Source organism: Nycticebus coucang, chromosome 6 (assembly GCF_027406575.1).
Source record: "Nycticebus coucang isolate mNycCou1 chromosome 6, mNycCou1.pri, whole genome shotgun sequence".
Taxonomy (NCBI): Eukaryota; Metazoa; Chordata; class Mammalia; order Primates; family Lorisidae; genus Nycticebus; species Nycticebus coucang.
In genome coordinates, this window is record NC_069785.1 from 45,681,746 (window position 1) to 45,707,687 (window position 25,942).

Here is a 25,942-nt window from a genome sequence, read left to right on the forward strand (position 1 = left end):
TGCCGGGCGCTTGCTGCCTCGGCCCCGCCCCGCACTCCAGCCACTCGGCGGTTACCAGGTGGTCCCGCCCGCCCGACGCAGGCGCCGCGCAGCCAATCGGCGGCTGCCACACAGCAGCCCGAGCCGGCCTTGGGGGTTGGGACCTCTGGCTGCAGGTCCGTCTGGGCCAGACGCGCCAGCGCAGACCGCGGTTGAGTGGTTGTCGGCCGGCCGTCGGACCTCCGCAGTCGCCGCCGAGCCCCGACCCTCCCAGCCGCCCCCGACCTCACCTCGCCGCCATGCGCCTCCGCCGCCTAATCCTGGTCCGGGGCGTGGCGCTGTTTCTCACGGGTCTCGCCGGTCTCGCTGCTGCCTCCGATGTGCTGGAACTCACGGACGACAACTTCGAGAGTCGCGTCTCCGATACGGGGTCCGCGGGCCTCATGCTGGTGGAGTTCTTTGCCCCCTGGTAAGACCACTCGCCTGGGCGGGGGTGGGAGGGCCAGGTTGGGCCGGGGGCGCGGGCGCGGCGCGGCGCGGGGAACGGTTGGGCCTACGCGGCTTCTTCCACTATTTCTGCGGGCCTTGGCTGCCGCCGGCACATTCCCCGTCCCCGGGAAGCCGGCGGGGCCTCTCTGCGAGAGGAGAAGTCGGTGCTGGACGGCTGGGAGTGACACCCGACAAGGAAAACCCTAAGGCCTTCTCACGCAGGGCGACATTCTTACTTCAGTTTTCTTGCAGCACTTCCTATTTGCAGAGGTTTTAGCCACCCCCTCCCCTCTCTCCCGTCGATATGTGTTTTTACAGTTTCTGGGTTAGTCAGTATGGATGGTCCCCATTCTATGTACCCGGCATCCCCAAAGCCTTATAGTGGAAGCGAATGTTTCCCAAGTGCAGAAGTCTTGGATCCCCAGGGTATTTCCTTTTTTTCCTGCCCCACAGCTATTGGTTTTAGGCAAGGTCACCGTGTGGCTGCAGAATGGTCGTAAGTGCTTTCTGGAGGCAGACAATAATTATGTAAATCGAATGGGGTACAGTTTCTATATAAAGCAGATTCACTTATTTCTCAGCACTGGCAGAAACCTCTGTCAAAATGAAAAAAATGAACAAGAATAATTCCATCAGACTCTGTCCACATTGTCAGATTTCAGTTTTAATTAGGATTTCTGAAAAAAAAAATGACAGAATCCTCAGTGAAAAAATACCCACTGTTGGAGAATTACTCCACTTCAAGGTGATTTGATTCAATGAGTGTTAATTCCTTAAGATAGAACTAACACAAAATAAAAATCTATTTTGGGGGGAAGGAAGACCAAAAAGGATTTCTGGCTCAGATATTCTGGTTTAGTTTTGGTTTTTAACTTACAAATCATTACTATAGGAAACAGTGATTATCTTAGCCTTGAGGTAGGGCTATCTCAATATTTTTTGCTAATTACAGTACTTAATTTTTTCCCCTTGTGACCCCTACTTAAAAACTGTCTGTATTCAAAAGTATCAGTTAAAAAAGTTAGTATGTAACTTTTACTTCAAACTCAGGTCTTTTACTCTTCAGGCTCTGCTGACTTGTGGAAGGTTACTCTAGAAGTATTGTGGTAAAAGACCATCTGAATCAGAGGGATATGCAATTTACAGTAGGAATTGATGGAGAAGCGTAGGCCATTAAGACTGTTAATTTAAATCAGAATTTTTGTTTGAATTGGGGCATTCTTTCCTACTTTATTTGCTGCACGTGCTTCCTTGAAACTACATGTCCCGTCATGCACTGAACTGTCCTCCAAATTGGGTGGATCTCTGCTGTGTGTCTGCTTTTAATTGGTTTAAAAGAGAAAGTCATCCTCTACTATACCAGCAAGAAAGATCGGTTCTCTGTGTGAGCAATTCTGAGTCAAGGAAGTCTCCTTTTGATAATGTCTTTATTTCTTCACAATCAACTACAGTATTTTTATTTAACATTTCAGCTGGAATGTTTTCTGACTGTTACACACTTTTTTAAAGATCAGGAATACTATCTCAAAAGGTAGTTGGGAACAGTTAAAGAATCCTCATTAAGAGCAAAATGGCCATATTTGGGGCAAGTTCTTTTTCTCCTTTGAAGTTTTTTTCCACTTTCATTTTATAAGTAAAAGCTTTCTTTGCAGTTAATTCTGTAGACTGATATTTTCATTATGGAATTAATCATCTATATAGGATGAGAGTATCTGAGGAATTTCCGAATTTCTATGAGGAAATAAGTAGCACTATTGACTATTTTTGATAATTCTGAAAATGTATTAATTGCTGTTAAGTTCATGACATCTACTTTTTTTTTTTTGAGACAGAGTCTCACTATGTCGCCCTTGGTAGAGTGCTATGATGTCCCTGCTCACAGCAACGTCAAACTCTTGGGCTTAAGTGATTCTCTTGCCTCAGCCTCCCCAAGTAGCTGGGACTACAGGTGCCTGACACAATGCCCAGCTATTTTTTTTTTTTGTTGTTTTTGCAGTTGTCATTGTTTAGCAGGCACCGGGGCCCGGCTCGAACTGGCCAACTTCTGTGTACGTGGCAGGCACTCTACTTGAGCTATGGGCGCTGAGCCAACACACAACATCTACTTATGTTGTAAATGTGTGTTCTACCCTTTAGGACAGAAGTAATAAATAATACATATGCTGATTTCTTTACTTGAAATCCTCTACCCTCCAATTGATCCTTTCAACATGAAGATTGAACTAAAAAGTTAACTTGTTCCTTCCCTGGACAACTATTCTCTCTGTTGGTACCTCATATAATATAGTCCATCACTCCTGCCAGACTGTTGTTCCTAGACTGAAGGGACTATATCACTTTTCTATCAGTGACTAAAGAAGCATTTGGCCCTGGCTGGGTGAGGTGGCTCACACCTGTGATCCTCGCATTCTGGGAGGATGGAGTGGGTGGATTGCTTGAACTGATGAGTTGAGACCAGTCTGAGCAAGAGCAAGATCTGTCTCTAAAAAAAAAAAATAGCTGGGTGTCATAGTAGGCACCTAGAGCACCAGCTACTCAGGGAGGCCGAGGCGAGAGGATCTCTTGAGCCCAAGAGTTTAAAGTTGCTGCGAACTATTCTTCTGTGAAAGACAGTATAAGGAATACTCTTTGTTCACCACTTAGTCAAAAACACTTTGGAAACCCCTGAGTACCCCTTTGTTACCTTATGCTCTCCCCAATTCTTATTTTTTTAGTTTTTGGCCGGGGCTAGGTTTGAACCCGCCACCTCCGGCATATGGGACCGGCACCCTACTCCTTGAGCCACAGGAACCGCCCAATTCTTATTATTATTTTTTTTTTTGTAGAGACAGAGTCTCACTGTACTGCCCTCGGGTAGAGTGCTGCGGCGTCACACGGCTCACAGCAACCTCTAACTCTTGGGCTTACGCGATTCTCTTGCCTCAGCCTCCCGAGCAGCTGGGACTGTAGGTGCCCGCCACAACGCCTGGCTATTTTTCTGTTGCAGTTTGGCCGGGGCTGGGTCCGAACCCGCCACCCTAGGCATATGGGGCCGGCGCCCTACTCACTGAGCCACAGGCGCCGCCCCCCAATTCTTATTTTTTTAAAGACAGTCCTGCTTGTTGCCACTCACTGCCACCAAACTCCTGAACTCAAGCATTCCTCCTGCTTCAGCCTCCCAAAGTGATAGGATTATAGAGGCCGCCATTACACTGAGGCTTGTGCTCTCCCATTCTGGATTTACTATCTTGTGATTCTTTTTATTTTTTATTTTTTGCAGTTTTTGGCCAGGGCCTGGGTTTGAACCCACCACCTCTGGCGTATGGGGCTGGCGCCCTACTCCTTGAGCCACAGGTGCCGCCCCTATCTTGTGATTCTTTTATTTCTTTATTTATTATTAATTTTTTTTTTTTTTTGGCCAGGGCTGGGTTTGAACCCGCCACCTCTGGCATATGAGGCCAGTGGCCTACTCCTTTGAGCCACAGGTGCTGCCTCTATCTTGTGATTCTTTTATGTGTATAGTAAATATGTATGTGACCATGCAACATGTAGTATTGGTCTTTTTATCAGTATCACTATTCCATCATTAAGTTTTCTTTCTTTTTTTTGCAGTTTTTGGCCAGGGCTGGGTTTGAACCCACCACCTCTGGCATATGGGGCTGGTGACCTACTCCTTTGAGCCATAGGTGCCGCCCCATCATTAAGTTTTCTAATAATTATTTTTTAATAAGTCTCCTGAAGACCTTAGAGCAGCAGTTCTCAACCTATGGGTCGCAAACCCTTTGTAACAATGAAAATACATCCTGCATATCAGATACTTACATTACGATTCATAACAGTAGCAAAATTACAGTTATGGTTGGGGGTCACCACAACATGAGGAACTGTATTAAAGGGTCACAGCATTAGGAAGGTTGAGAACCACTGCCTTAGAGAATATAAGCTCTTATAGGTCCTTGGTTTTAAACAAGTTTAAACAATACATCCATGTTATTTATCCATCTGTCATTTAATAAAATAAATTGAGGCTGTTGCTGTGAAATACTTCTGCTCAAGTTTCTTCTCTTCTCCCTTATCTTCTGTTTTCTTTCTCTTTGTGCTATCTGTGGGGTGTTTATAAAACTGCTCACTTTCTCAAAGTGGTCCCTAGAGGGAATCCCAGTGGCTTTTGAAGATGTATAGCTGTTGCTAGCTTTATACCAATAAGTAAGAATATATTACGCGTTCCTCCAACCCCCATTGTGTGTACATCCATTGTACCTATGGGACTGTTAGGACTTTCTGGGCAGAGGAGCAGGTGCTTCTGCTACCCCTCTGGGAAAAGTATTCTACTTTAAATATTTTCATCACTTCTCATGGCCAGGTGAAGTCGTAAAAATCAGGCTTACCATCTTAAATATGTTGTTCTATGCTGTGCTAAAACTGAGTTGAGAGGAAAAAGGAAGTACTTATTTATATTAAATGAGTGCCTCCTTTGACTAACCCAGTGATTTTTCAACCCGTGTGCTGTGAAAGAGTCTTAGGTGTGCCATGAAAATTTTTAAAGATCATTAATTAAATTATTTTTAAAGGACGTTCAAAACACAGTAATTTCTTTTTCAGATTTTTTTGTTTTTTTGATCAACACGTAAGTGTGCTGCGGAAGTTTAACTATAGATTCAATTGTGCTGTGAGATAAAAAAGATTCAAAAACAGGGCGGTGCCTGTGGCTCAAAGGAGTAGGGCACTGGCCCCATATGCTGGAGGTGGTGGTTTCAAACCCAGCCCCGGCCAAAAACTGCAAAAAAAAAAAAGAAAAATCAGCTGGGCGCCTGTGGCTCAAGGGGCTAAGGCGCCAGCCACATACACCTGAGCTGGTGGGTTTGAATCCAGCCCGGGCCCGCCAAACAACAATGATGGCTACAACCAAAAAAATAGCCGGGCGTTGTGGCAGGCGCCTGTAATCCCAGCTACTTGGGAGGCGGAGGCAGGAGAATTGCTTGAGCCCAGGAGTTGGAGGTTGCTGTGAGCTGTGATGCCATGGTACTCTACCCAGGGTGACAGCTTGAGGCTCCGTCTCAAAAAAAGAAAAAAAAATTCAAAAACATTGCAATAACCCCTTAAACTGGGTTTCTGGTTCTCATTACAACTTTCAGGACTTCGTTTTTTTTTTTTTTTGAGACAGAGTCTCACTATGTCACCCTCAGTAGAGTACCATAGCGTCACAGCTCACAGCAACCTCAAACTCTTGGGCTTAAGTGATTCTCTTGGCCTCAGCCTTCCAAGACTACAGGTGTCCGCCACAGTGCCCGGCTATTTTGTTGTTGTTATTGTTGTTTAGCAGGCCTGGGCTGGGTTAGAACCCACTATCCTTGGTGCATGTGGCCGGTGCCCTAATCACTGAACTACATGGACCAAGCCATCAGGACTTCTTGTTAAGAAACTAGATACTGGGCTTGGCGCCTGTGGCTTAAGCGGCTAAGGCGCCAGCCATATAAACCCAAGCTGGTGAGTTCGAATCCAGCCCGGGCCTGCCAAACAACAATGACGGCTACAACCAAAAAATAGTCAGGCGTTCTGGCAGGCGCCTATAGTCTCAGCTACTTGGGAGGCTGAGGCAAGACTATCGCTTAAGCCCAGGAGTTTGAGGTTGCTATGAGCTGTGACGCCACAGACTCTACCCAGGGCGACAGTTTGAGGCTGTGTCTCAAAAAAAAAAAAAAGAAGAAGAAGAAGAAGAAACTAGATACTGGGTGGCGCCTGTGGCTCAAAGGAGTAGGCTGCTGGCCCTATATGCCGGAGGTGGCGAGTTTAAGCCCAGCCCTGGCCAAAAAAAAGAAACTAGATACTGCTCTGGATTGAGCAAGAGCTATAGAATCAACCTCAGGCTTGAAATAACACCTTGACCTTCTGAGAGAGCTCTGGTTCACCTTAGCAATAATGGATGTTACACAGGTAATACTTTTGCTTTTGGGAACATCTGCTAGCTTAAGAAGTATTATAATTAGAAATTCTAGTGAGACAAGATTAAGAAATGTGTAGGATTAAACTGAGAATTTGGCTTTTTTATATATATAGGTGTGGACATTGCAAGAGGCTTGCCCCTGAGTATGAAGCTGCAGCTACCAGATTAAAAGGAATAGTTCCATTAGCTAAGGTAAGTGCATGTGGATTCTTCATTTAAAGGAAATGAAAAATTATAAACCATAGTTTATAAAATTAACATTTATTTTCTCTGCTCTTATAGTGCTAAGAAGAATGAATACTAGTTTCTGGATAAATACCCAACTGACTGTTGTATTACTTATAGTTTCAAAAGATTAAAAGTAGTGGCTGGGCAAGTTGGTTCATACCTGTAATCCTAGCACTCTGGGAAGCTGAGAAGAATGGATTGCTTTAGCCCAGGAGTTTGAGACTGAGCAAGACCAAGACCCCATCTCTCTTTTTTTTTTTTTTTTTGAGACAGAGTCTCACTTTGTTGCCCTAGGTAGAGTGCCGTGGCATCACAGCTTATAGCAACCTCCACCTCTTGGGCTTAGGTGATTCTCTTGTCTGAGCCTCTCGAGTAGTTGGGACTACAGGTGCCCGCCACAACACCCACCTATTTTTTTTGTTGCAGTTTGGGACCGGGTTCGAACTTGCCACCCTTGGTATATGGGGCCAGCGCCCTACTCGCTGAGCCACAGGCACCGCCCTCCCCTTTTTTATAAATAGCAAGATGGGCCAGGCATGGTGGTTCATGCCTATAATCTTAACACTCTGGGAGGCTAAGGTGGGTGGATTGCCTGAGCTCATGAGTTCGAGACCAGCCTGAGCCAGAGAAAACCCTCATCTCTAAAAATAGCCAGGCATTGTGGTGGGTACCTGTAGTCCCAGAGGCTGAGGCAAGAAATTTGCTTAAGCCCAAGAGTTTGAGGTTGCTGTGAGCAATGATGCCACGGCATTCTACCAAGGATGACAAAGTGAGATTCTGTCTCAATAAATAAAAAAAAGGGGCAGCTCCTATAGCTCAGTGGGTAGGGCACTGACCATATACACCAAAGCTGGTGGGTTCGAACCCGGCCAGGCCAGCTAAAACAACAATGACAACTACAACAAAAAAATAGCCAGGTGTTGACACCTGTAGTCCCAGCTACTTGGGAGGCTGAGGCAAGAGAAACATGTAAGCCCAAGAGTTAGAGGTTGTTGTGAGCTGTGATGCCACGGCACTACTCTGTGATGCCGCGGCAACAGATTGAGACTGTGTCTCAAAAACAAAAAAAAAAATAGGCGTTGTGGCAGGCGCCTGTGGTTTTAGCTCCTTGGGAGGCTGAGGCAAGAGGATAGCGTGAGCCCAAGAGTTTGAGGTTGCTATGAGCTATGACACCACAGCACTCTACCAAGGGCAACAGATTGAGACTCTGTCTCAAAAAAAAACAAAACCCAAGAGTAAAAGTAGTGAAACTAAGAAAATTATTGGCATAAGAAATAATATAAGTGATAAAAATTTAGGGTCAAATATGGAAAGGAAAGTTATCATTGAGTAAATGGTTCCTTAAACTGCCATGTGATAATCACAATAATGAGAAAATGATGAATGTGATATTGATGAGTATGTAACCAAATTGGTCAGCTTCAAACTTGGTATTTGATTTTGTAATTAAAGTAGTGCTTCCAGAATTTTGCCATTATCCTGTATAGTAAGTCCCATTCTAGTCTAAAAGCTCATACCTCTGTTCTGCCAGCCTCAGATAAATAGTTAATACAAATATAAGGTTTGTAAAGTAATTAAGTAAAAGGAAAATTACTTTTAATCCTTATGTCAAGCAGCTTGCCATTGGAAAAGTTCAATCATGATTAAATTTTTGCCTCATATGACTGTAACCTGTTTAATTACACATTAATTTTCTGGACCTCAGTTTGTGTCTTAAAGCATAAGAATCACACCTCAGAGTCTTGTAAAGATTAAATGAGATAATATGTATAAAGTGCTTGGTTTGGAGTATGTGGCAAAATAAGATGGAAATGGATTTCTTCTTCTTAAGGGGTTCAGTAGATCTGTTATACTGTGGTTTAGCCCAGATTCAAAGTAGCTCAGGGAGGGCGGCGCCTGTGGCTCAAAGGCATAGGGTGCCAGCCCCCATATACCAGAGGTGGCAGGTTCAAACCTGACCCCAGGCAAAAACTGCAAAAAAAAAAAGGGCAAAGTAGCTCAGGGAACATGTATGAATAATGGTACCTTTGCTAATAACACTGCCAAATCAGGTTCTAATCCATCTCACCCATCTATATTCCCTTGATGATAATTGTTATCTGAGTAAGCCATTGTTGGCCAGGCATGGTGGCTTATACTTTAATCCTAGCACTTGGGAGGCTGGGCAAGAAGATCCCTTGAGCTTAGGGGTTCAAACCAGCCTGAGCAACAGCAAGACCCTTGTCTGTACTAAAAATAGAAAAAAATTAGCCATGCTTTGGCTTGGCGCCCAATGTCTGGTGGTTAGTGCACACAGCCACATGAACCAAGGCTGGCAAGTTCAAATTCTGCCCAGGCCAGCTAAACAACAGTGACACCCACAACAACAAAAAAATAGCAGGCACCTGTAGTCCAGGCTACTTGGGAAGCTGAGGCAAGAGGAACACTTGAGCCCTGGGGTTTGAAGTTGCTGTGAGCTAGGTTGATGCCACAGCACTCTAGCCTGGGGCAACAGAGCAAGACTATCTCAAAAAAAAAAAGAAAAAGAAAATTGGCTCAGCACCTGTGGCTCAAGCAGTTAAGGTGCCAGCCACATATACCTGAGCTGGCGGGTTCAAATCCAGCCCAGGCCCGCCAAACAACAATGACAGCTACAACCAAAAAATAGCCGGGTGTTGTGGCAGGCGCCTGTAGTCCCAGCTACTTGGGAGGCAGAGACAGGAGACTTGCTTGAGTCCAGGAGTTGGAGGTTGTCATGAGCTGTGATGCCACAGTACTCTACCCAGGGTGACAGCTTGAGGCTCCGTCTCAAAAAAAGAAAAATTAAGCCACTGTTAATAATTTAAGTAATTTATCCCTCAAATGTTCTAAGGCAAAAAAAAAAAGTGGATACCACTGTTTCAGATAATAGAGACCCCAAGGGCCGAATTTAAATAGTAACTTTTATATTTTGTATAAGGTGTAGGAATCTCAATTTTAAACAATGCCTTAGGCAGGTCTTATGTAGGTAGGCAAACACCATTCTGTCTTTAAGATCTAATGTTCTGTGGCATGTATGCCAAGGTTGATGTTCTCATGATTTGGTCAATCTTAATATTTAGAAATACAGGAAGAGTCTGCTGCAGCAGATGTTTGGATAACAAGTACTTTTTGTTTCCATCCTTAGGTTGATTGTACTGCCAACACAAACACTTGTAATAAGTATGGAGTCAGTGGATATCCAACCCTGAAGATATTTAGAGATGGTGAAGAAGCAGGTGCTTATGATGGGCCTAGGACTGCAGGTAAAAATCCTAGATTACATTCTGTAAACTGAATTTGTTATGTACCAATTTATTTATTTATTTATTAAGTACCAATTCTTTATAGAGAAAACATGACAATGTGTTTTTATACATAATATACTTTCAGTTTTAAAAATTCCTCATCTAGGGTGGTGCCTGTGGCTCAGTGAGTAGGGCGCCAGCCCCATATACCAAGGGTGGCAGGTTCAAACCCAGCCCCAGCCAAACTGCAACAATAAAATAGCCAGGCGTTGTGGCAGGTGCCTGTAGTCCCAGTTACTCAGGAGGCTGAGGCAAGAGAATCACCTAAGCCCAAGAGCTGGAGGTTGCTGTGAGCCTGTGAACTGGGATCCCAAGGGTGACAAAATGAGACTGTCTCTAAAAAAAAAAAAATTCCTCATCTAAGGCGCGGCGCCCATATCTCAGTGGTTAGGGTGCCAGCCATACACACCAAAGCAGGCGGGTTCCAACCCGGACCAGGCCTGCTAAACAGCTACAACAAAAAAATAGCCAGGGGTTGTGGCGGGCACTTAATAATCCCAGCTAATTGGGACAAGTTCAAAGTTCTGAAGCAAGAGAATTGCTTAAGTCCAAGCATTTGAAGTTGCTGTGAGCTGTGATGCTACACCACTCTACCAAGGGCAAAATAGTGAGACTCTGTCTCAAAAAAAAAAAAAAAAAGAAGGGCTGTGCTCAGTGGGTAGGGCACCAGCCCCATATACTGAGGGTGGGAGGTTCAAACTCAGCCCCAGTCAATCTTCAACAAAAAATAGCCAGGCATTGTGGTGGGCGCCTATAGTCCCAGCTACTCGGGAGGGTGAGGCAAAAGAATTGCCTAAACCCAGGAGTTGGAGGTTGCTATGAGCTATGTGGCGCCACGGCACTCTACCGAGGGTGATAAAGTGAGACTCTGTCTACCAAAAAAAAAAAAAGAAGTTAGTTTGGGCTTGGCACCTGTAGCACGGTAGTTATGGTGCCAGCCACATACACCAAGGCTGGTGGGTTCGAATCTGGCCTGGGCAGCTAAACAATTGCAAAAAAAGAAAATAGCTGAGCGTTGTGGCAGCTACTTGGGAGACTGAGGCAGGAGAATTGCTTAAGCCCAAGGGTTTGATGTTGCTTTGAGCTGTAACACCATGGCACTCTACTGATGGCGACATACTGAGACTCTGTCTTAAAAAAAAGTTAGTTGGGCGGCGCCTGTGGCTCAGTGAGTAGGGCGCCGGCCCCATATGCCGAGGGTGGCAGGTTCAAACCCAGCCCCAGCCAAACTGCAATAAAAAAAAAAAAAAAAATAGCCGGGCGTTGTGGCGGGCGCCTGTAGTCCCAGCTGCTTGGGAGGCTGAGGCAGGAGGATCGCGTAAGCCCAAGAGTTAGAGGTTGCTGTGAGCTGTGTGACGCCACGGCACTCTACCTGAGGGCGGTACAGTGAGACTCTGTCTCTACAAAAAAAAAAAAAAGTTAGTTTGGGGTGGCACCTGTGGCTCAAAGGAGTAAGGCCCCGGCCCCATATACTGGAGGTGGCGGGTTCAAACCCAGTCCTGGCCAAAACTACAAAAAAAAAAAAAAAAAAATAGAAAGTTAGTTTGGCTGTTAACAAGGGATATCTCTCTCTCTCTCTCTCTCTCTCTCTCAGTGTGTGTATATATATTTATATCCTCCCTGAGAATAGTTGAGGAAAAAACTTAAAAAAAGGTCAGGACAGTGGCTAACACCTGTAATTCCAGCACTTTGGGAGGCCAAGGTGGAAGGATTGCTTGAGGTAGGAGTTGAATATCAGCCTGGGAAACAGAGACCCTACCTCTACAAAAAGAAAAGAAAATTTAGCCAAGCATGGTAGCATGTACCTATAGCCTCAGCTACTAGGGAGGCTGAGGCAGGAGGTTATCTTTTCTTTTGAGACAGTCTCACTGTGTCACCTTCGGTAGAGTGCTGTGGCGTCACAGCTCATAGCAGCCTCAAATTCTTGGGCTCAGCGATTCTCTTACCTCAGCCTCCCAAGTAGCTGGGACTACAGGCATCCACCATAACGCCTGGCTATTTTTTGGTTGTAGTTGTCATTGTTGTTTGGCGGGCCTGGGCTGGATCCGAACCCACCAGCTCTGGTGTATGTGGCTGGCACCTTAGCCACTGAGCTACAGGCACTGATTCCCGGCTATTTTTTTGTTGCAGTTGTCATTGTTGCTTAGCAGGCTGGGGCCAGGTTTGAACCTACCTGTCTCAATGTATGTGGCTAGTGCCCTACCCATTGAGCTATGGCCGCCGCCCAGGAGGATATCTTGAGTTTAGGAGTTTGAGGTTGCAGAGAACTATGACGAAAGAAAAGAAAGAAATCCATAAATGGGCAGAAGAAGGAAAAAAATTACCTTAGACTTGCAAAATAAGCTTAATCATGTTGAAAGAGTTGAACTGTTCTTTTTGCCAGTTAGCAAATCATTAGGGTATATAGGGAGAGAAAGGGATGGAAGAGGTAGTGTACATGTAAGAGAAGCACTGCTTCTGGCCTGTGAGCATTTTGAGGCTGCGATTGATTTTAATAGATCTAGGAGAAAATGGAATAATCATCTGTTAATAAAAAGGAATAAAAGATTTTGTGTGTGTGGTTATTTAAAGTTTTAAAACATTTTTTTTTTTTTTTTTGTAAAGACAAGAGTCTCACTTTACCACCCTCGGTAGAGTGCCGGGGCATCACGCAGCTCACAGCAACCTCCAGCTCTTGGGCTTATGAGATTCTCTTGCCTCAGCCTCCTGAGCAGCTGGGACTACAGGCGCCCGCCACAACGCCCGGCTGTTTTATTGTTGTTGTTGCAGTTTGGCTGGGGCTGGGTTTGAACCTGCTACCCTCGGTATATGGGGCTGGCGCCCTACTTACTGAGCCACAGACGCTGCCCGTGTTTTAAACCATTTTTTAATTTTGGCTCGGTGCATGAGGCTCAAGTGGCTAAGGCGCCAGCCACATACACCTGAGCTGGCGGGTTCGAATCCAGCCCGGGCCCACCAAACAACAATGACGGCTGCAACCAAAAAAATAGCCAGGTGTTGTGGTGGGCACCTGTAGTCCCAGCTACTTGGAAGGTGAAGGCAGGAGAATCGTTTGAGTCCAGGAGTTGGAGATTGCTGTGAGCTATGATGGCATGGCACTCTACCCAGGGTGACAGCTTGAGGCTCTGTCTCAAAAAACAAACAAACAAAAAAAAAACGTTTTTTAATTTTATGGCTCAGTGCCCACAGCACAGTGGTTACTGTGCCAGCCACATACACTGAGGCTGGCAGGTTCAAATCTAGCCCTGGCCAGCTAAACAACAATGACAACTGCAACAAAAAATAGCGGGCTACTTGGGAAGCTAAGGCAAGAGAATCGCTTAAGCCCAAGAGTTTGAGGTTGCTTTGAGCTGTGATGCCTCAGAACTCTACCAAGGGTGACATAGTAAGACTCTGTCTCAAACAAATTTTTTAAATTTTTAAATTTACTTTCATTAATATTTTTTGGAGACAAAGTCTTGCTCTGTTGCCTTGGCTGGAGTGCTATGGCCTGATCATAGTTCACTTAAGTAGCTGAGACTACAGGCATATACTACCTCACTCAGCTAATTTTTTTATTTTTGTAGATTTTGTTTGCTGTATTGCCCAGAATGGTCTCAGCCTCCTAGCCTCAAGCGATCCTCCCACCTGGGCCTTTCAAAGTGCTGAGATTATATAGGAATGAGCCACTATGGCCTGGTTCTGTTTATTTAAACTTTTTTTTTAAAAAAATGATCACAGGGCAGCACCTGTGGCTCAAAGGAGTATGGCGCCAGCCCCCAATGGCGGGTGTGGTGGTTTCAAGCCCAGCCCCTGGCCAAAAACTGCAAAAAAAAAAAATCACATTTTTTTGCTTGTATAATAGTCAGGCTAAAGATGATTCTTTGTGCTGCTTGAGAATAGGAATTTGTCTTTTCATTTAACTTAATTGCAAGATGTATGTTCGTTGAAATTCTATGTGGTAGGCATAGTGAGCAAAACGAAAATTCCTACCCATTTGGAATTTACTTGATAGTAGAGAGAAAGATATAAAAACAATACTTAAATCTCTTTGGAGGGATGGCTCAATGCCCGTAGCACAGTGGTTACGGCAATGGCTACATGCATTGAGGGTGGTGGGTTTGAACCTGGCCCAGGGCAGCTAAACAACAATGACAACTGCAACATAAAAATAGCCGGGCATTGGGGCGGCGCCTGTGGCTCACGGAGTAGGGCGCCGGTCCCATATGCCGGAGGTGGCGGGTTCAAACCCAGCTCCGGCCAAAAACCACAAAAAAAAAAAAATAGCCGGGCATTGTGGCAGGCGCCTGTAGTCCCAGCTACTTGAGAGGCTGAGGCAAGAGAATCGCTTAAGCCCAGGAGTTGAAGGTTGCTGTGATCTGTGACACCATTCTACCGAGGGTGACATAGGAAATTCTGTTTCAAAAAAAAAAATAATAACACAATGAACTATATTGCTAGTTACCCAGTTTCTTCCTTACAAGATTTCAGTTACTTACATATCCTTTGGACATTTTATGCATAAACTGTCAATTACATATTTATATTTTAAACCACAATATGGCAGTGTTTATATGTGTTGTCTTATATTTTGTTTTTGTCATTTACCACATAGTTTAGAGATAACTTATTACATAAAGAGCTGCTTCAACCTTTAATTACAGTTGGACAGTATTTCATTGTATTTAACCACAATTTAACCAACCACAATCAATGGACATGTTTCCCATATTGCTGTTATAAATGATTGTGATAAATATTGGTGGGTTTTTTTGGATAAACTTGGAATTATTGTCACTTTGCACATGAAAGATAGAATCTGTAGCATAAATTCCTAGAATTAGATTCACTGAGTCAGAGAGTAAATGCATTTATAATCGTTAAACTGACTGGGATACCTGGCTATTTTTTGTTGTTGTTCTAGTTGTCATTGTTATCTGGCATGCCCGGGCTGGGTTCAAACCCACCAGCCCCAGTGCATGTGGCCAGCACGCCAGCCACTGAGCTACAGGTGTGGAGCCCACTGTGTATCTTTTTGTACCTTTTGAATTTAGAATCATGTGAACAGTTACCTTCTCCAAATTATAAATAAGTAATTGTGTTGCTATAACTTTCCTCTTGACTTCTAAGATGGAATTGTCAGTCACCTAAAGAAGCAGGCAGGGCCAGCTTCAGTTCCTCTCAAGACTGAGGAAGAATTTAAGAAATTCATTAGCGATAAAGATGCCTCTGTAGTAGGTAAGTAGCAAGTTTGTTTGTTTTTCCTTTTCTTTCCCCTCCTTCTAAGAAGATGACAAATATTTAATTATACCATAACATTATCAACTTGTTTTCATAAACCCTCTATGTCTGGGAAAACCACAGTTAAAACAATTTACGAAACCTTGGGCTAGTTGAAAAGATAATTATAGAATAGGATCAGCATTACTATAATGTGAGAGAGATTGATATTTTATGTGAGTGGGTTTGTGTTCTTAAAGATGTAAATGTTTTCATTTCTGTTAAAGTACTAGAATAGGAATATCTTCAGCATTTTCCGATGCTTCTTAACTTCTGAGATTTAACTCATGTAATAGAGTAATTATGACTAAAATAAGGTTTTAAGGCAGGAGTGTGCAAGTAAATAATAAACCTCCATTTGCTATTTTCACAGTAATTGGGTAATTTTAAAATTTAATATCAAATTACTAAGGTTTTTCTTAGATTTAACAGCAGCCTTTGCTTCCTCAGGTGTTATAGTACGTATCTTATTTTATCCTTAAAAAAAAAAAAAAACCAGTCGGGGCGGCGCCTGTGGCTCAGTTGGTAAGGCGCCGGCCCCATATACCCGAGGGTGGTGGGTTCATACCCAGCCCCGGCCAAACTGCAACCAAAAAAAAAAAAATAGCCGGGCGTTGTGGCAGGCGCCTGTAGTCCCAGCTACTTGGGAGGCTGAGGCAAGAGAATCGCTTAAGCCCAGGAGTTGGAGGTTGCTGTGAGCTGTGTGAGGCCACGGCACTCTACCGAGGGCCATAAAGTGAGACTCTGTCTCTACAAAAAAAAAAAAAAAAAACCAGTCAGTTACACAGTTTCTGCATCTTAGATGTTCTTTGTTTTGTTTTTTAAATGTGATATATGGTAAATTTGACTAAAAAAATTTAAACATGCAACCTGTGTTTGTGCTTCTTAACCTCCTAATTCCTATAATAAACTTAAGTTTCCGGCAACAGATAGGTTATGTAAATTTGTCCAAAAGCCACTTCATATAATCCGTATCTTACTGATTCTGTTGTATATTTTACTAGGAGTTGACTATAAGCAGGCATTTATTAAGCTTTTGTGTTTCTATCACTTTTCTAGACTTAAAGCTCTAAAGACAAGTTAAACACAAAAAGAAAAAACAGAGTGAACAACAGTTTATTTTTATATTCTCTCTTAATTTAAGCCTTCTGATACATGAAATACTTCCTGAATCTCTAAGCATTTAAGCACTTTGTCCAAACTTATTCAGTTATATAAAAGTAGAACTAAGACCTGAACACTGACAAATCTCTCTTTTGGCTCTCTCAAGTATTTCTGTGAAGGCTAGAGGAAGAATTCTTATGCTAAATATTATGCCAAATATCCAAGGTTCTGATAAAGTAGACCCAGTCATCCCTTCTCACTCTGCTTATCCATAATAGAATGAAGGCTTTGAAAAATAGAAGAATCTTAGAGTTTTGAACATCTATCAGCATCTATTACTTCTTTTGTTTAACATTTTCTGTGTAGGTTTTTTCGGGGATTTATTCAGTGACGCACACTCTGAATTCCTAAAAGCAGCCAGCAACTTGAGGGATAATTACCGATTTGCACACACCAATGTTGAATCTCTGGTGAAGGAGTATGATGATGATGGAGAGTAAGTGCATTGAATGATCCTTATAAATCTCTGGACCAAGTGCTGTTGTGTGAACTGGTGATTTTTATGCCTAATTTTTCCAAAAGGTTTGAGCACTTGCAGAGTATTAATAAGCTAAGTGCTCGAAACTATTGCTACCTTTGAGGGGCATCTAGTAGGAGGAGACAGTGTATAAGTGAATATATGTTAATGATAGAAGTATCTACAGGGTGTGTTGGAAGTACAAAGGAGGAAGTGATTTTTTTCTTTTGGAGTAGAGAGTAGTGTCAGAAAAACTTTATGGTAGAAGATGACTTGAAAGATGAAGTAAGTTACGGCAGTTGAGATTCAAAGTATTCAAGGTAGAACAGCAGGAGTGAAAGAGTGAGACATAAAACTAGGCATATACTGCTGGAAATTGTGATTGAGGTCATAGTGAAAGAAAAGGATAGAGAGGTGAACACAGAGACCAAATGATAGACCTTAAGCTCTGAACGCCTTTGTGTGACACTTATCTTTTAGACATTCCAGAGCCATTGAAAGACTGAGCCGGGGAGTAAAATAATGATTGGATTTGCAAAGTCTTTGATAACCACATGGTGGTGGTTTAAAGGGGGAGTGGGAAAAGGCCTGAGAATCTAAACTGAGGTAGTATTTGTGGCAATGGAGAGAATGGAGTGAGCATAAAAAATGTAAACAATAGGATTCTGTCTAATCATCTGTGAAAAAAAGGGAAAATCTAAAGTCAGTCTTGGTTTCTAACATCTTGGATAACTGAGTTCATGGTAGTCATCATCAAATGGGAAGCTGACAAAGAGAAACAAGAATGATGTTGAGATCTATTTTGGACACAGTGAGTTTGAAAACTTTGTGAGTCATCTAAGTGGTGTAGAACCAGTGGACAGTTGGATAGATGAGACTAGAATTCAGGAAAAGTTCCTGATTAGAGGTAAAAATCTATATGTCAGTCACATGTAAATGATTAGTGAAATGATAGGATTAGATGAAGTCATCCAGGATGGGCATATGAAGTAAAAGTATGTTAAAGACTCACGTTATTTAACAAAATGTGTATCATCCTGCTATATCTGAGGAAGAAAAAAATACAAAATATATAGTGCTATATATATAGTGTTTGCTATGTGCCATTTACTGCTGTTAACTCATTTAATAGTCTCAACAACTCTGAAACAAGTAATATTATCATCCCCATTTTATAGAGTAGAAAACACACAAAGAGGTTAAGAAATTTTCCTTGTTTTGGCTTGGTGCCCATAGTTCAGTGGTTAGGGCGCCGGCCACATACACTAAGGCTGGTAGGTTCAAACCTGGCCCGGGTCTGCTAAACAACAACAAAAAAATAGGTGGGCATTGTGTGGCAGGCACCTGTAGTCCCAGCTGTTTGGGAGGTTGAGGCAAGAGAATTGTTTAAGCCCAAGAGTTTGAGGTTGCTATGAGCCGTGATGCCATGCCACTCTACCGAGGGCAACATAAAACTCTATCTCGAAAGAAAGAAAGAAATTTGCCTTGTTTTGCAGAGTTAGTAAATAGCAGAACTGTCTATAGCAGAAAAGTCTGGCTGTAGAGTTGGTGGGTAGGTTTGGCTGCTAGACTACCTTAGATTGAGAGACACCAGGTGTGTAAATGGATATGGAGCCCCTTGTGGCTTGTTAGCAAGCATACCACCTGTTAACCTTGGATTTGTCAATTGGGGCTGCCTCTCGTGCTTGCTATCTAAACTGGTCTACCCATCTCTAATCAGAAGTCTTATTGAAAAGACCTCACATGAAGGGTGTCTTAAGATCGTCATATATCACATTTGGTGCCAGGAGAGGTGGTTTGTGTCTGTACTCAATCCTAATACTCTAGGAGGCCAAGCTGGGTGAATTGCTTGAGCTAGAGTTCAAGACCAGTCTGAACAGAGTGAGACTCTGTCTCTACTAACAGTAGAAAAACTAACTTGGCCTGGTGGCACATGCCTGTAGCCCCAGCCATTCAGGAGGCCAAGACAAGAAAAGGAAGATCACTTGAGCACATGAGTTTGAGGTGTTGTGAGTTATGATGACACAGCACACTATCCAGAGCAACAGAGTGAGACTCTGCCTCAAAAAAAAAAAAAAAAGGAATTTTATCTCTGTTAACATTCTTGCTTGCGCAGCATGTTTATATTAATATTAAATTCCTGGTTGCTATATAGTATCCTTATGTTCTATGAAAGTGCCTGTGATTTTTTTTTATTTTTGAGACAACCTTAAGCTGTCACCCTGGGTAGAGTGATGTGGCATCACAGCTCACAGCGACCTCCAACTCCTGGGTTCAAGCGATTCTCCTGCCTCTGCCTCCCAAGTAGCTGGGACTACAGGCGCCCACCACAACCCCTGGCTATTTATTGGTTGCAGCCGTCATTATTGTTTGGCAGGCCTGGGCTAGATTCGAACCCACCAGCTCGGGTATATGTGGCTGGCGCCTTAGCCGCTTGAGCCACAGGCGCCGAGTGCCTGTGTTTTTTTTTTTTTTTTTGTAGAGACAGAGTCTCACCGCACCGCCCTCGGGTAGAGTGCCGTGGCGTCACACGGCTCACAGCAACCTCCAACTCTTGGGCTTACGCGATTCTCTTGACTCAGTCTCCCAAGCAGCTGGGACTACAGGCGCCCGCCACAACGCCCGGCTATTTTTTTTTTTTGGTTGCAGTTTGGCCGGGGCTGGGTTTGAACCCGCCACCCTCGGCATATGGGGCCGGTGCCCTACTCACTGAGCCACAGGCGCCGCCCTGAGTGCCTGTGTTTTAATTGACATAAAGTTAATGGTTAGTGTTGGAAGAATAAAGGGATATAAGCGCTGAAAGGTATAAAAACGTAGCCAAAAACAAGTGATGAAATTGTGTGTAGGTGTGTTTAGGAGGTGGGGTGGGAGGAGTGAATGAGGGAGAAGCTGGAGGCTATTATCTTCTTGGGTGGCGCCTGTAGCTCAGTGGGTAGGGTGCTGGCCACATATACCAAGGCTGGTAGGTTCGACCCGGCCCAGTCCAGCTAAAAACAACAATGACAACTGCAGTAACAACAACAAAAAAATAGCTTGGTGTTGTGTTGGGCACTTGTAGTCCCAGCTACTTGGGAGGCTGAGGCAAGAGAATCGCTTAAGCCCAAGGATTTGAGGTTGCCGTGAACTGTGATGCCATGGCACTGTACCCAGGGCAACAGCTTGAGACTCTGTCTCAAAAAAAAAAGTTATCTTCTATTTAAATAATGAAGTACTTTGTGAGAGAGGTGAGTTTTCGAGCAGAATAACAGGACAAAGTACTTTCCAATAAGAGCAAGCTCCGTTTTTTTAAATATATATATTAGGTGTCTGGGGTAAGTTGGGTTCTGTTATTGTTTTTAAAGATTTAGAAATTAATTTTTTTCTTTTTTTTTTTAGAGGCAGAGTCTCATTTTGTCACCCTTGGTAGAGTGCGGTGGCATCACAACTCACAGCAACCTCAAACTTTTGGGCTTAGGCGATTTTTATGCCTCAGCCTCCCAAATACCTGGGACTACAGGTGCCCGCCACAACACCCAGCAGTTTGGCCGGGGCCCAGTTCAAACCTGCCACCCTCAGTATATGGGGCCAGTGCCCTACTCACTGAGCCACAGGCACCGCCCTAGAAATTAATTATTATTCTACTCTTTTCTACCCTCCCCCTTTTCTATTATTCTACTCTATTCTGCCCCCACCCTCAATTGTTTTTTTTTGCAGTTGGCCAGGGCTGGGTTTTAACCCGCCACCTCCAGCATGTGGGGCCAGTGTCCTACTCCTTTGAGCCACAGGCGCCGCCCTCTACTCCCCTTTTGAAATTATAAAAAGCTGAAGCCTAGAAGGACTAAATTTTTAATTGGTCCAAGGTCTTTGAAATTAGTGTTGGACTTAAGATTAGAGCCAAGATCTCTTAACTTTCCAACCCAAGATTTATTAAACCCCTGGACCCAGTTAATGCACCCAAGAATTGGTTAGCATCTTAGTGTTGACAGAACGATCATGTTGCTGAGTCTGTGATGCCAGAAAAGAGCCTGTATACGCTTAAATGGTAATAGTAAAAGTAGCAGCAAAAGCAGGTACTCTGAGCTTTAAATAGAGATGGGAGACAGTTCCTCTACTATCTACCTACTAAGACTTTCTTTTTTTTAAGGGGTATCATCTTATTTCGTCCTTCACATCTGATGAACAAATTTGAGGACAAGACCGTGGCATATGCAGAACAGAAAATGACCAGCGGCAAGATTAAAAAATTTATACAGGAAAACATGTGAGTACCTCTTCTTCTGGGATTTCTTTGCTTCATTTTAGTTTGTTTATCTCAAGTTACCAAGCAGAGCCATGTTTTGGCTTAAATAGCCTATTTAGAGGGTTATAACAATAATAGTTTAAGTTGTGGTGCGTGCCTATAGACCCAGCTATTCGGGAGGCTGAGACAAGAGGATCACATGAGACCAAGAATTTGAAGTTATATGAACTATGACTCCCCAGCACCCTATCCAGGGCAACAGAGTGAGACTCTGTCTCAAAAAATAATAATAATAAATTGAAGCCTAACTCCAAGGATTGTAACAATAATAGCTTGAAGTTTATATTAAAGCAGTTACATGTGGGCCCTGGTACTCCTGTTGTGGTTCTGTAAGGCATATTACTTGTATGTTGGAAATCTCTTTCCTCTGTGTCAGTTACTTTGTAATAATTCCATAAAACATGGCATAATTGTGAACCTACCAAAGTTGATAATGGATTATTTAATTTCAGTTTTGGTATCTGCCCTCACATGACAGAAGACAATAAAGATTTAATACAGGGCAAGGACTTATTAACTGCTTACTATGATGTAGACTATGAAAAGAATGCTAAAGGTTCCAACTACTGGAGAAACAGGTAAGACTTATATTTTTCGGGCAGCACTTGTGGCTCAGTGAGTAGGGCGCCAGCCCCATATACTGAGGGTGGTGGGTTCAAACCCGGCCCTGGCCAAACTGCAACAATAAGAAAAATAGCCGGGCGTTGTGGTGGGCGCCTGTAGTCCCAGCTACTCGGGAGGCTGAGACAAGAGAATCACCTAAGCCCAAGAGCTGGAGGTTGCTGTGAGCTGTGATGTCATAGCACTCTACTGAGGGCGACAAAGTGAGACTCTGTCTCTTAAAAAAAAAAAAAAAAAAAAGAGGGCGGCACTCGTGGCTCAAAGGAGTAGGGTGCCAGCCCCATATGCCAGAGGTGCATGGGTTCAAACCCAGCCCCAGCCAAAAACTGCAGGGAAAAAAAAAGAGAGAGAATTATATTTTTCCTTTGTAAATATATTTACCCAATGTATAAACAGTCTCTTTTAACTATCCTGTTACCATGTGTGATGTAAGAGCAAAGAAGAATGGGAACTTTTGCTCCCCAAAACCACATTTTTGAAGGTACAAGTTCAAATAACAACTTTTCAAAAATCTTCTGGGCCTGGCTTTCATAGCTGTCTCTGCTTTGTGACCTATCTACTTGCACATTTGTACTCTCAGTGAATTTATCCTTATAAATTTTCTTTTCAGATCAGTCATTATGCCTACAACTGATTTTACGCAAGATTCAGTGGGAACAGACCATTTGATTGGGTACTACCAATTTGGCAGTAAAATTCATATGACATTGAAGTATGTCATAATCCTTTGTTGGTGTCTCTGAACAGACTGATTTCAGAGGGCCGCATGAACTGTAGAACTTACTTTTTGCTTTTTAGCCACTTGCTTCTTAGTTTCAAAAGTGTTTTACCACTCCGGTATAGTCTTGGTACAAATACCTCTTGTTTCCTGCAGAGTAATGATGGTGGCAAAGAAATTCCTGGATGGTGGACACAAACTCAACTTTGCTGTAGCTAGCCGTAAAACCTTTAGCCATGAACTTTCTGATTTTGGCTTAGAAGGCACTGGTGGAGAGATTCCTGTTGTTGCTATCAGAACTGCTAAAGGAGAGAAATTTGTCATGCAGGAGGAGTTTTCGTAAGTTCTAGTTAGCATGGGTTTGGGATTCCATGAATAAATTATTAAAGCCTTTTATACAAAGGATTTATACAGAATAATAATTTTGGAATGTGAAGATAGTTCTTCTAGTCAAGACCTATGACTGTCTTTTCTCAATTAAATATAGGTACTTTAAAGGTCATCTTTCTAAAAACTAACAAAGGATGGCAGCTTATAATTATTATAATTCCATTCTGTCATTGGAAGTAGTAATAGAGGCTGGGCACGGTGGCTCATGCCTGTAGTCCTAGCACTCTGGGAGGCCGAGGTGGGTGGGTTGCTTGAGCTCAGGGGTTTGAGACCAACATGAGCAAGAGCAAGACCCCATCTCTAAAAATAGCCGGGTGTTGTGGTGGGTGCCTGTAGTCCCAGCTGCTTGGGAGGCTGAGGCAAGAGAATTGCTTGAGCCCAAGAGTTTGAGGTTGCTGTGAACTATGAGTGCCACGGCACTCTACCAAGAGTGACAAAGTGAAATTCTGTCTCCAAAAAAGGGTAGTAATAGAGAAGATTGAATAGCCTCCTGAAGATTGATATAATTTCACATCAAACCAAACCAAAGCAACCCTCTTCCATTCCCCATGTCTTTTCTTGGAAAAGCACATGGGCTTAAATTAAACTCAGGGAATTGGAAAGATATTAAGACCCCAGATAGGATTTTTACCTTCACTTTTTGAGACTTTGGGAAATTAAGAGAAGAGAAAATCTTTCTTGTGTGCCAATGAATAAAACAAGATACTGTAAATACGCACTATTCTCCAGAATAAGATAACACCTGATTCTTTTACAAAAATCAATCTCCAGAAGACCCACGTTTCTTCTTTCTGTGAACTTATCTAATCCACAAAGAACACTATAGAAATAAAAAGAGGTGGTTTGTTTCTTGTTCAGTCAGTAAGTAGTTCTACATATTGAGAGATAAGAGCCCTTTTTTACCCTTGAAATTGAAACTAAAATACACAGAAGCTATTCATAGAAATTGCTTTTAATCCTTGCAGCGGTACAAGTAAATTAACCCTTGTTTTTCCAATTGTAGGCGTGATGGAAAGGCTCTTGAGAGATTCCTGCAGGATTACTTTGATGGCAACCTGAAGAGATACCTAAAGTCTGAGCCTATCCCAGAGACCAATGATGGGCCTGTAAAGGTGAGGTGCTCATAGCCTCGCCAAGCTATAAGCAGTTGCTTCTCCTCATTTCTTTATCCCCAAAATGCTGAGTCTAAATGAAGACCTTGTTGACCATCTTTTTTTTTTTCTTTTTTTTTTTTTTTATCCTCACCTCCATGATTCATAAAGTAAGTATTAACAGAGCAGCTTATAATGCTTGGCAGGAACAGGAGTATAAAACCTTTATAGAATTTTCTGATGGAATTTATACTAGAAGTATATTACTGTCCCATAGAAATTGTTTTGTTGCTCTAAAAGTTTTCTTTAGAGATAGCATCTTGCTATGTTGCCCAGACTGGTTTTGAATTTCTGGGGTTTAGCAATCCTTTTACCTCAGCCTCCTGAGTAGCTGGGATTACAGGCATGTACCACTGCACTCAACTGTCTTGAAATTATTTTAAGGGGGCTTGGCGCCCATAGCTCAGTGAGTCGGGCACTGGTAGCTCAGTCAGTAGGGCGCCAGCCACATACGCGAGGCTGGTGAGTTGGAACCCACCTAGGCCTGCTAAACAACAATGACAACTGCATCCAAAAGTAGCTGGGCATTGTGGTGGGCGCCTGTGGTCCCAGCTACTTGGGAGGCTGAGGCAGGAGAATCACTTAAGCCCAAGAGTTTGAGGTTGCTGTGAGCTGTGATGCCACGGCACTCTACCGAGGGCAACATAATACGACTCTGCCTCAAAAAAGAAAGAAAGAGGGCGGCGCCTGTGGCTCAGTCGGTAAGGCGCCGGCCCCACATTCCGAGGGTGGCGGGTTCAAACCCGGCCCCGGCCAAACTGCAACCAAAAAATAGCCAGGCGTTGTGGCGGGCGCCTGTAGTCCCAGCTACTCGGAGGCTGAGGCAAGAGAATCACTTAAGCCCAGGAGTTGGAGGTTGCTGTGAGCTGTGTGAGGCCATGGCACTCTACGGAGGGGCATAAAGTGAGACTTTGTCTCTACAAAAAAAAAAAAAGAAAGAAAGAAATTATTTTAAAGAATGGTTAAGTAGCACTTGTGTGTTCTATAACTTCCTGAACATAGTCTGACAAGTGACAGACAAGGGAATGAATTGGTTTCTAGGGAATGCCAACATTTTTAATATAATCTGTAAATGTCACTTAGGTTTTTTGACTTATTTTCAGTAATTATACATCAAATTTGAGAGAGATCTGGTCTAGAAACAAATACATGTATAGCTTATGAATTTGTTCTTTTTGTCACTTTACCAACTAGAGAATCTTCTTTGTTTTCCAGATAGTGGTAGCAGAGAATTTTGATGAAATAGTTAATAATGAAAATAAAGATGTGCTGATTGAATTTTATGCCCCTTGGTGTGGTCACTGTAAGAATCTGGAGCCCAAATATAAAGAACTAGGAGAGAAGGTAAGTCTGAACACTATTGTGAAGGTAAAATTTGAACAGGACAGAGAATTTAACATACATAATCACCACTGGCTAATTAGTTACTCTATAATTAGTTTTAGTTCCTTAAGTGCTGGCAGATTTTTCCCAACTACCCATGGTTTATTCACTTTTTTACTGCCCCCTAGTGTTTCTAACCTGTGCAGTGCATCAGATAACTGTTTTTAACATTCCACTCCTCAGGTCGGCGCCTGTGGCTCAAGTGGCTAAGGTGCCAGTCACATACACCTCAGCTGGCAGGTTCGAATCCAGCCCAGGCCCGCCAAACAACAATGACGGATGCAACCAAAAAAATAGCTGGGCGTTGTGGTGGGTGCCTGTAGTCCCAGCTACTTGGGAGGCGGAGGCAGGAAAATCGCTTGAGCCCAGGAGTTGGAGGTTGCTGTGAGCCATGATGCCACGGCACTCTACCCAGGGCAACAGCTTGAGACTCTGTTTAAAAAAAAAAAAAATTCCACTCCTCAGACTCAATCTAGATATGGTTAAAAGTATCGAGGGGCAACAAAGTGAGAATCGGTCTCAAAATGCCTGTAGCTCAGTGAGTAGGGTGCCAGCCACATATACTGAGGCTGGCAGGTTCAAGCCTGGCCCGGGCC

General features: G+C 43.3%; 1 protein-coding gene across 1 annotated transcript in view; it reads left to right on the top strand.

Annotated features, from left to right (window-relative positions):
- Nucleotides 1–47: 47 nt before the first annotated feature.
- PDIA3 (protein disulfide isomerase family A member 3) overlaps nucleotides 48–25,942 on the top strand; it is a 28,988-nt gene continuing 3,093 nt past the window's right edge. The window contains exons 1-10 of the mRNA XM_053595742.1: nucleotides 48–448; nucleotides 6,505–6,583; nucleotides 9,765–9,882; nucleotides 15,034–15,141; nucleotides 16,654–16,783; nucleotides 20,928–21,044; nucleotides 21,536–21,661; nucleotides 22,579–22,761; nucleotides 23,816–23,924; nucleotides 25,179–25,307. Coding sequence (XP_053451717.1) covers nucleotides 279–448; nucleotides 6,505–6,583; nucleotides 9,765–9,882; nucleotides 15,034–15,141; nucleotides 16,654–16,783; nucleotides 20,928–21,044; nucleotides 21,536–21,661; nucleotides 22,579–22,761; nucleotides 23,816–23,924; nucleotides 25,179–25,307 — 1,269 coding nt within the window. The 5' untranslated portion in view covers nucleotides 48–278. The remainder of the gene's footprint in view (nucleotides 449–6,504; nucleotides 6,584–9,764; nucleotides 9,883–15,033; nucleotides 15,142–16,653; nucleotides 16,784–20,927; nucleotides 21,045–21,535; nucleotides 21,662–22,578; nucleotides 22,762–23,815; nucleotides 23,925–25,178; nucleotides 25,308–25,942) is intronic.